We start from the raw sequence: 11,694 nt of genomic DNA on the forward strand, positions 1-11,694 counted from the left end.
AATCATTTCAAAGGGACACAGAGACATTGGATTAACCTTCAGCAGCATTTTTGTCGTTTTGATGCCATTGAACACAACTTTTGATCAGAACAACAGCAAAGGTAAGACTATTCACGTTTTAGCTCCGTAAAGCTACGTTGTGTGATGTCTGAGTTTGCTTCCCATGCCGCGAGTTCTGGTCGCTCAGTGATGATACTTATATTTCTGGAATCTGTGGAATCTCAGTTTGCTAGCTGATGTATTTTTTGTGCAGATCCGATAAGTGGTGGAGTGTTTCTACCGTGAGTTATGTGCTAATTCAGAGGGTCGGCGTTAGACTTGTTTTTTGTTTAGCTAAAAATGGTTCATATCGTCAGTTTGCTGAGTTTCTTCCCATTAAGTGGATATGACACATTCATAGTTTGTTAAATGTTAAGAAGCCCTCAGACGCTGTTTCTTGCAAGATGTTGACGGGGGAAAAATGAGGTATTTCCATTTTATGCTACTTAGTACTTCTACTCCATGACAGTTCAGAGGTAAATGGTGTACTTTTACTCCACTACATATATTTAATACCTTTAGTTACTTTACAGATCTACATTAATGATATGAAATATAATCAAGTCTTAAATCAGACTTTAGTTCCACCTGGAGTAAATTCACAAGCTACCCTGCATTAACAAAGTCATTAAAACTAGCTGCAGCTTTACCAGCTTTGATAACACTTTAACCTTTTAATCCCAGAGTCCCCGCCCCCGGGGGCTAAAAACAACAATATTCACGAAACTGTGTCTCAGGGCTTCTTAACATTTAACAACCAATTAATGTGTCATACCCACTTAATGGGAAGAAACTCAGCTATCAGACAATATTAACCATTTTTAGCTAAAACAAAACACAAGGGTAATACCAAGCCTCTGAATGACCACTTAGCAAAATAATGTTGCACAGAACTCACGGTAGAAATATTTGTATTACATATCTGATCTGAAAAAACAAGATATCAAATGAAAGCTTCCACAGATTCCAGAGGTATGAGTATCATCACTGCGAAGCGAAGGCAAAACCAGACAACAGACAACACACAATTTAGCATTACGGAAGCAAAAAGGCAAATACTTCTTACCTTTGCTGTTTTCTGACCAAAAGTTGTGTTAAAACGCATACAAACGCTGCTGAAGGTTAATCCAATGTGTCTGTGTCCCTTTTGAATGATTACTGATAATCCATCATAAGATGAGAGCTACAACCCAGCTTCCGGTTTTGGGCATTCTGGCTGCTTACCACTTTATTCACCAATGGTAATATTTAGATGGATTTGAGGGACTTCACCTCGATTCTATTTGCTCTAACGGTTCAAAAGTGGTGTCAATCATCAACATCGACCGATGGGTTCCAGAGATATGGCAAATACAACCAATTGACTTAAGATATGTTTTATTTATTTCTAAATCTCTCTAAAAAGGTCAAATTGCACTTGTTTTGCATCAATCCTGATACAAGGTACTTATTATATGTTACAGTTTGGATTCCTAAAGCTTTTTGTCTACTATCCCATCATTCAAGGGTGGTTTCACTATAAGGAATTTTCTTTTTTTGGACGGACACAATACTTTTTTTTACTATGTTCAATCTGAATTTACTTTAAAATAAAAAAAATCTATATTTATTCTGACTCTTCTACATCCAACTCACAGGTTTATGATTGCTTTGAGAACAAAGATTATTAATTTACCGCTTTTAGAATTGAAGATATAGTCATTTGTTCTGGGAATGCTATTTTCAAGCCTGAGACCTGAAAACAGGCTCAGGGCTTAACAGGTTAATGATCAATAATTATAACACATAGCATATCTATTATAGTATTTTTTTTTCACAATACAGTTTTTTTCAGAATTCTTACTTTTTTTTCATGATTTTACTGCATTTTCTTCTGACTATTTTTTCAGAATTCAGATTTTTTCTTAATTAGGTTATAACATTGTTTTATCTTTTTTATATTTACATGTTTCAGAATTACAGTATTGAGATGTTTCCAAACTAATATAATAATCTAAATGTTTCTGAATTATAATTTTGACTTAAAAAAAATCTTTACTTTTTTTCACACCTTTTCACCTTTTCCTTAGAATTTTGACTAAGGATCAGGTTTCAGACAGAGGGTGAACAGAGGTGCTGCAGCAGAGGCAGTGTGAGAAAAATAAAGAGCTCTTCCTTTTTTAAATTATTTTGTATTCAGCTTTTCACATGTATACAGTCATAGATAATACAATATTCTCTGTAAGCCTTCTGTAGTTAACAGTGAAATCACAAATATAACTTACATATTTGTGGATAATACAGAGGCAGGCCTCACTGACCCTCAAACATGCTATAACATGATATACAGTACGAACAGGGTTATGGGGGTGTACCTGCAACTTATTCATAGAAAGAAAAAAGATTTTTTTTTATATATATAAAAATCCCTTCTAGACGGCGTTCACCCATCTCTTAGGACCGACTGACCCATGTTCAACTGCTGTTCACATGGAACCCTTCTCCACTTCGGCCTTCAAAATTTTCGTTTGAATATTTGCTACTGCTATTGCTTTGATGGTCGTATTGGTGTAACATAGATTATCCATTTTTCCCATCTTGACAAAAAGATTCCCTTTTGCAATCTCAAAGCAAGGGTTATCCTTTCCATCTTAAAAATATCATACACAATGTCAATCCACTCATCCAAAGTAGGTTTTTCTGGTTTTAACCACATTCTGGTGATGGCTTTCTTGCAAGCAGCAGGAGTCGAAATATATATTTATCTTTAGAGGAAAACATTTCTGTTGGTAAAGCACCCAAATATAACGATTCAAATTTAAATCAATTTCAAATTTCATATTTCAAATCTTGGCCTTCGCCCCTGCCAAATGTACCTTGAGATATGTTTATCCCACTCCTGAAATTGTTGGTTAGATAGTTCTAGTGAAAGGGACTGGAAGAGATACAGCAGTCTCTGCAAAATAAACATTTTGACCGATTCAATGCGTAAGCTAAAATTGAGAACAGGAACAAGGTCCCATCTCCTTATGTCTTCCCTAATCTTTTGGTTCAAAGGTAGTACTTCATGGATTCAGCATCCCACCTCAATTCATAGTTTTTCTTCATATTTACTGAGGGGAAGTACTAAAAACTCAGAATTTGTCTTTTCAAAACATTCAGTTTGTATCCAGAGAAGGATCCATATTGTTCTAAAATTGAAAATAACTGTACCAGAGATTGTTCTGGATTGGATAAATACACTTAAATGTCATCAGCAAATAAGGAGATATTTTTGTTCCACCCCATTCATTACTATTCTCTTGATATTGTTATTCTGAATAATCCACTGGCTCAGAGGTTCGATAAAGATTGCAAACAAGAGAGGGCTAATTGGGAAGCCCTGTCTCGTTCCCCGCTCCAATGGAAAGGAATTTGAAACGGCTCCATTCATTTTGATTATGGCCCTGGGTCTATCATATAGAGCAGGGGTATTCAACTAAAATTCAACGAGGTCCAGTTAGAGAAAATCTCCCCATGCAAAGGTCCGGAACATCAAAATGTCTAACTTGCTTTATGAATTAGTGTGATATTGAAGTAGCCAGTAGCTTTATCAACATCTGCATGTAATCAACAATTGACTTCCAATCAAATGAAAGTACAATTCAAAAACAACAATATTTATTGTCAATTAACTTTGAACTATACAGATATACAATAAATACTGTGGATATGTGTAACGTTCCTCTCGTGCTGCATTTACAAATAAAATAGAGAAAATAAATAAAAAAGCTTTCGAAAATGTGTGCATCTTAAAAGTGCTTAATTTTAGATCAATACAATAAAGTGTAGCAGCAGCTTGAGTTTCCCTTTTTCTTTGTTAACCGTTTCACATCATGACTTAACAGTTTCAGACGATTATAGAACAATATCAGTCTTTACACATCATAACAATTGAACAGTTTTAAAGTTCCTCTTTATTTCCCTCAGTCCCTCACTCACTTTTTTTTAATTCAGTGTGAGAATTGAGCTTGAGCTTGTCCTGCCAGGAGTTTGTAAATCTGGGCTGAAATTGTGTCAGGGCCATTCTCATACACACATGCAGGTGCTTATCGGTTAGCCTCGGTTAGCCATGATCCCCATGTTGCAGCCCCCCACCCTGTGTAGATCTTTACCAAAGGTTTGAAAATAATCAATCCTTGAATGAGCCAAATGTGGATTAGAAAAACAAGTATAGTCCCTCTTTGAAGGATTTATTTCTCTCCAGACATTTACCAAACCAATATCCTACATTGCCAAATTGATTTTCTTGTTTATCAGCTTGGGCTGCTCACTATGCACATTTGAAGAGTCCAGTTTGGGATTCAATCGTATGTTTAGAAAATTGAAAATCTTGAAATCTTGAAAGGGATGTGCAAAATAGCCATTATATACAGTTTTTGATGAACAATTAGAGAATAACGAGTAATGAGTATGCTTTATAGGGATCCGCAGATACATTTTGTGTCTTCTCAAGCACCAACTATCAAATATCTCGCCTGATTGTTTGCACTTGACAACCACCTTCACTGAATTTTACTCGGGTGTAACTAAAGTCTGATTTAAGGGTTGTTTATATTTCACATCATTAATCCAAATCTGTAAAGTAACTAAAATAAATGTAGTGGAGTAAAAATACCAGGTTAACCTTAAAGAAAGCCCTCAGGATTATAAAAGACCCCCATCACCCAAGCCAAAAACTGTTCTGTCTGCTGCCGTGTGGCAGGCGGTACTGCAGCATCCGGACTAAAACCACCAGACTCAGGGACAGCTTCATCCCACAGGCAGTGGCGGCGCCAGGGTATGGCTGGGGTAGGCTATAGCCATACCAAGAAATGGCTTAGCCCTACCTTAGCCCGACCATGAAAAATTATGCTAAAGTAAGCATGTTGAGAACACGGATTGCGAAAATCTACCGGTCGTGTCCACAGCACACAAACTGATCCTGAAGTGCACGTTACTGACGCAATATGATTGAGACCATTCGGGCTTATGCTAGAGGGGTGTAAGGAATAGTCTAAGTAGTGGGGGAGTTTTATACACTAAAGGTGTGATATTCTCTCGCGTTATAATATCAGCACGGCCGCGGTCAGATCAAAACGCCTCCGAATGCAATTTGAATAGACCTACAGCCAATCAGAGCAACGAAACGTTGGGTCTTGCTTGCATGCTTTACTGATACGTCACGTTCACAGTGAAAAGTCCCCAAACTCGCGCCGAGTAAATTGCAGACAGAGAGCAGAACTTCTAGGATTAATTGTATATTTCGGATGGATAGATTTGTTCTTAAATGCCCTCGCATTGAGGTACAACAAGTCGAACAGGCGCTTTAATGCGACCCTACAAGGATGCCTTTACGGATTTACACAGACTCATAAGCATTTCCCTGACTCTGCCTGTGACCTCTGCTGGCTGCGAACGCAGCTTCTTCTGTCTCCGTCGCATCAAGAATTATCTAAGAAACAGCAGTGGTGATGCACGGAACAGCAACCTGGGCCTGCTGGCTATCAATAAGCAGAGGAGTAAGGCACTGGATGTCCAGCGTGTCATTGACATTTTCGCTTCCAAGCACAACAACCGGCGGATCGCGCTACTTTGAGAACGTCAATAGTGAGTTTTGAATATATTTCGTAATAATGGGTCATTTGAAAAAGTGTTTTGTATGACAATAGAGACACAGGCCACCTGTTGTGTGCTGTATCTGTCTCTCCCCGTTTACCTGTGTGTGTCTGTGTCTCTCTCTCTCTCTCCCTCTCCCTCATTCTCCCTCTCTCTCTCTCCCTCTCCGTGTCAATTCTATATGCAAACTTTTCTTGTTTCTGCCGCTGCGTAGCATGTTGTAACAACGTGGAATTAGCAGAATAGGCTATTGTATTGTTTAACTCACACCTGTTGCTCTCGATGTAATTTAGCTGATAAAAGGAGGCTAATAAAAGCCTCACGCGTGGCGTTTCACTGTCAAGGGGTGCGATATAGCGTGTATGTAATTACATTACAAATACTGACTCGAGCCCCACCACTGTATGGGTTAGCCCTACCATAGACTACCCAAGAAAAATACTCTGGCGCCGCCACTGCCCACAGGCCAGAAGACTATTAAACACCTGAACTTAGAAACAACATCCATAATCCATTCATCTGGCTGCTACTTAGAAATGATTTGTCAAATACTGTATATCATATTCCAATCACTTGTATATAGACTCTTATTGCACTATTTCACTTTTTTTCTTTACTGTTTTATTGTGTTGCACTGTTGGAGGAGCTTGTGACCCTTCGATTTCTCCGAATCGAAGGGCAAAAATACAAAAGCATTGCACACAATTTAAACCAATCAATGTTGTGTAATTAACAAGGATAATCTGGTGTTTTTGAGTTGATGAGTAGTGGAGATATCACTGTCAAATCAATCGACAGTAAGGAGAATACTTACTTCCGGGTGTAAAATCCTCCGTTATCCAATGGGAATGGACGCTCACATTGCCTTTAACTGCCGCTGACATGGACCGATGCGGTGCTTCCCTGAGCGTCAACCGCTGCCGATGGGAATACATTGCAATCAGTTGAAAACTTTTTGCGTCCGTTTATGAAGCTGAAGGAGACTCGGCGCGTCACAACTGCATGCCATAGGACCCTGACCAACCGTCGCTCCTGGACGTTCAGGGAGTGAGACTGTGTTGCACTAATATATATCCCCCCTCTGTGTCCTTCTTTTCAAACGTGGGTTCAAAACTAATATTGTTGGAAATGAATATTGCCACCCCCCTCCTATGGCCAGCCGCATATTATGATGAGTACTCAGGGGTAGACATTCATTATCACTGGCCCCAACAATGTAACCACTGGCCCAAGAGCATTCATCCCAAAAAATCGACTCTAACAATGAAGAAAATGAACACATTAGTTGCAATTGTAATTTATGCACAAACTATACATTACTACTTGTACTACAACATTTGAATCATCAGTTATTTCTCATTTTCCTCAATTGTTCATATTTGGTTTATTAAAATGATGTTGTGGTCATTGTTAAAAGAAAAAGGTGGGTGACATTTCTGCTGTGAGTATTATTACTTTCATAATACACTTTCTGCCTTCCTGTCATTATCAGGAGTTAGAAATGTAATGGCTATGTGTAATAAATTAGATTAGAACCTTCATTATCCTAAACTGCTGGGACATTTCCCTATAGCGAATACCTTTATATTTTCTAGTCTTCACTTACTTGTCAGCAAAGGTCGGCATTGATGTACAGAGCCGACAAAAGACCTTGTTTATATTGGCATCATATTGAAGACAACTCCATCGATCAAGCCAGTGTGGCTGAAACTTTCTCTCCTTCTTCTTCTCATACTCCCTGTCACTCTCCTTTAACTCCTCCGGTGACTTTATTTTATTTGAAGATTGTTTTTTGCCCGGCCGCTTACCGGTGGTTTTAAAATCATGTTGGCGAATGGTTAGGTGGTGCGAAAGTCTGTAGTGAAGGAGCGCGCTCGCGCGTACAGGAGCCTGCTCGCGCTGCGCTTTACTACGCAGCAAACAGCTGTTTGCTTTTCATCCAACAACGACAACCGCCTCACGAAACGCTATGTTGTAGCGTTAATAAATGACACAATTGCTTGTCAAAATACCAATACCACAGGACAATGTGATTTTATGTCTTACTGTTTTTTTTTTTTTTTTTAAGCGGAAAGTACGTTATGCTGGCACGGGGTGTCTAAATAGAGCTTCCGGGCCAGCGGGCCATTTATAATGTCTAGCCCTGGTACTGATGTTTAAAGTCTTCTTAATTTAGTATGCTCTGTATCCGATAGATACGTTTCCTGCAAGAAAGCCACCTCAACTTTATCTCTTTTTAGTTTGGTTAATATTTTACTTCTCTAGATAGGATTTACAAGACCATTCAAATTGTATGTGGCTATTTCAACAGCTTGCATTCAGATTCTTAACCTGGCCGGGAACACAGTTTGAAATCTGATCTTCCTGTCCCTCTTCGTTTTCTTAACACATCAGGTGCGTAGTCATGATCCAGATTTACCCTCCTTTCGAGATGTTCGAATCCTCGCTTTAGCCAGGCCAGTCTCAGCCATTCTTCTTTCGTCCTGTAGCTTGACAGTTTGACTACGATAGACCTCTGCGAGGCATCCCCGGGCGCTCTCTCAACTCCTAGTTCAAATGTAGCCAGGAGGTCCAAACCCTCCCTCAGCAAAGCCTCCGCAAAAGTTCCCATCAACGGGGAATTATCCTCCGGCCCCTTTAACGCCGTGGATTTGGATATTTTCCGTCTGGATCAACCTTCCAGTTCCGTTAGCTTAGCATCCAGATGCACGTGGGAAGGTGGCTTACGTAGGACAAAGCAAATAAATACGCACAACAATATTCCGATTTATAAAACACGGTGTACGCACGTCCTATGCCGGTTTCCCTTTATAAATCACAATCAACTCAAAATGCGGCGCAGCTTTTGCATGCCCATATTTGCGTATACATAGTCAAAGAAACTCCCCTTATTAATATTCATTTTGACTGACTGCATGAAGAAGATCGCAGGAAATGACGACAGAACAGCCAAAAAAGACAAATCACATTGTTTGGTGGATGCAGTTTGAACCAGAGTAGCAGCATGGAGGTCGGATCGTCACGAAAATAAATAAATAAGTTGTCAGAAAAAAGGGAATTACAAAATACACATAACATTCCACAGGCAGTGTGGCAGTGTATTTGTACCGGGGACAGGAGAAAGAGTCCCCCCCTTATTATGAGAAACTGCAAGAAATGATGGGGGAATCCCTCCGGAGTGGAGTCATGACGACTGGATCTTGAATTTTTTTCGTGGTTTGTGTTCCAGCTGTCGATCAGCTGTGCGCAGCGTCTCCACTGCAGCCTGTGCGTCTTAACCCCCCCCCCCAGCAGCAACTCCATATCCACCATTTAAAGGAAATAAAACTAATGTGTTGTGTTATATTAGCTGTACAATTTACCAAATATGGTGTTCTTAGTTTCCAAACCTCCTGTGTTTTATGAGCGACTTATCAAGTATTGGCAAACGGCATAAAACACGATTAAACATGATAGTATAAACCATGCTCGTATCTATACAACCTATAGAAATGCAAAACGGAGAAGGTTTAAAGTAATTCTGTCTTTCTGCTTACCGCATCATTTATGAGAATACATTTCTTAACAAGAGAACATAATCGAGGGGTGATCAATAACATTTCGGTATTTATTTATTTCTCCAACTTATGTTTTTGTGTGCACTGAGGAGTCTCAAAGCAGCGTTTGTTTAATAATTTTAAGATTGGCTTTAATCCATTTTTGAAAATCAATTCTTCATATATCATACATGAGAGGTAATATTTTATTTATGGTATTATTTAAACATATTTCTCTCCATTCTTCCTTCTGCCAACGGTCTCGCAGTTTCGTCTCCTGTTTTTGTGCGGACCGCGTACTCATGGGTCAGAGTGTGTGTGGAGGACCGCACATTTCCCCGTCAAGTTAGTTTTTTATAAATCGCAAAGATTGCTTAGAAACTGGCGTATGCTATATTTTGAGCGTACGCAACGTTTATAAATGAGGTCCCTGAACATCAGCAGCAGAGGACTCTTTAAAGTAGAGACACTACATACTGATATACACCTGAACATCAGCAGCAGAGGACTCTTTAAAGTAGAGACACTACATACTGATATACACCTGAACATCAGCAGGAGAGGACTCTTTAAAGTAGAGACACTACATACTGATATACACCTGAACATCAGCAGGAGAGGACTCTTTAAAGTAGAGACACTACATACTGATATACACCTGAAACCATATCTAAATATAAGAGTCTGTCAAATAAAACCCACAATGTTCAAGTTTGTCTCATTAAATAAAAGTACAGGTTTAAAGTCCTTATACAACACAAATGTCCCCCAGTGTAAGGGATAACCGTGTTAGGAATATATTGTGATGAAGTGAACACTGACCTGAGGTCTGGGGGTCTCTTTGTTCTCCTCCATGCTGCTCTCAGTGCTCCTTCTCCTGCTAGGTCTCTGAAATAAGTATTAACACTACAGTCAACACAAAACCAATCTACAGCTAAGGAGTAGCTTATCAGCAGAGGTGGGAAGTGCATTTACTCAAGTACTGTACTTAAGCAAAACTATAGAGGTACTGATACTTTACTTGAGTATTTACATTGTATGCTACTTCTACTTCACTCCAGTTCAGAGGTAAATGGTGTACTTCTACTCCACTACATGTATGTACCTTTAGTTACTTTAAAGATCTGGATGAATGATGTGAAATATAATCAAGTCTTAAATCAGACTTTAGTTCCACCTGGAGTAAAATCACAAACTACAAATGAAAGACGTTTTTTATCCTATGGGAACATGTGGTTTTGTGACAGTTCTAATAATGAATAGGCTACATAAAAAAATATAATAAGTAAGGCATTACAACAATAAGCTGTTACAGAACAGGAACACGAATTACGTTGCAAAAAATATGTGATAATATGACTAATTTACTAAAAAAACAAAGTATTCCTTTTCAATATACCAGCAGTTCAAACAAAGTGTTTTTGTTTCATAAATCAGGTTTCCATGTGCTGCATTAAACAACTCAAAGACTGGAAGTAGCCGAAATCAAAAGCAAAACGGAAATGAATTACGTCTACCTTGAATATCTATATCTGTATTTCAAAATGTATTGTAAGAGAGCTGGTAATCCACGTTTTTAAAGAATGTAACAGTAATCTGATTACTAATTGTTGTAACGTAATTAAAATCAAATGTAGTTACCTTATTGTCTGTATCCTGATTAAGTCATCTCGTTACTCCCAAGCAAATTCAAATCCCTTTATTTATGTTTAGCGATTAGCCACATAGCATAAAAAGCTAAAAACAAACCGAACCACAGGAGGCCTTAAATCCGTCCGAGGCAACAAAACAACACTTTAACGGAAAATAGCTCGGTTTAAATCATCTGTAAGGATACACTTACCCTTTGTGTGTGTTTTAAAAGTATCTGAAACACGTTACATTGGCTATAAACTCCGTAAATCTGCATCAACGACTGTTAGCAACGTCTGATAGCTTCTGGGTGCTGTATCCTGGCAACGGACCGCCGCGCAATGCATCATGGGGAGTGTAATTTATTTAACAAGACACTGCCGGCTAGTGATGGCAGTTTGACACTGAAGCTTCGAACGGAGCTTCAACCCTGGACTTCCTATTCCATAGAAGCAGTGCTTCGAAGCTTGCTTCAAATCACGTGACATGTGACGTCCAAAGCAGCAACTGCTTCAAATCACGTGACATGTGACGTCCGAACCAGCAACTGCTTCATTTCCTGAATGAATCAACTCACTGGTTCGCCGTCCAATCAGGGGATTCAATGCACTGCCTCGTCTCGATTCTGACAGGTGACAGGTTGAAACAGTTTCAAATTTGAGCGCTTCAACACTTTATAACCGCTCTAAACAATGCGCAATGTGTGGGTTGTTGTCGTAGTTTGCATTGTTGCTGTTGAGTTGTTGTTGGCATTGCAGTTGAATTGGATCATTATAGAGCAAGCCAGGAAGAAAAATAGGTCGTTCTGGCTCGTGAAACACTTCGAAATGTGGAGAAGTTGTGAACAAAAAGACAATGAGTAATATAAAAA

At 39.0% G+C, this 11,694-nt stretch overlaps 1 protein-coding gene across 5 annotated transcripts in view; it reads right to left on the bottom strand.

The window, feature by feature from the left end:
- The window catches only part of LOC307033598 (uncharacterized protein), a 127,804-nt gene extending 116,451 nt beyond the window's left edge, over positions 1–11,353 (bottom strand). For 2 of the 5 annotated variants that reach the window (XM_079672128.1, XM_079672129.1), the window contains exons 1-2: positions 11,035–11,353; positions 10,014–10,079 (exon numbers count right to left, since the gene is read on the bottom strand). In XM_079672128.1, the coding sequence (XP_079528254.1) occupies positions 10,014–10,079; positions 11,035–11,100 (132 nt within the window). In that variant the 5' untranslated portion in view covers positions 11,101–11,353. Of the gene's footprint in view, positions 1–6,469; positions 6,573–10,013; positions 10,080–11,034 lie in introns of all 5 variants that reach the window. The other 3 variants (XM_079672130.1, XM_079672131.1, XM_079672127.1) reach the window with 3 other exon arrangements.
- Between the last annotated feature and the right edge of the window lie 341 nt (positions 11,354–11,694).

The sequence above is a fragment of the Notothenia rossii genome (genome assembly GCF_949606895.1).
Source record: "Notothenia rossii genome assembly, chromosome: 3".
NCBI lineage: Eukaryota > Metazoa > Chordata > Actinopteri > Perciformes > Nototheniidae > Notothenia > Notothenia rossii.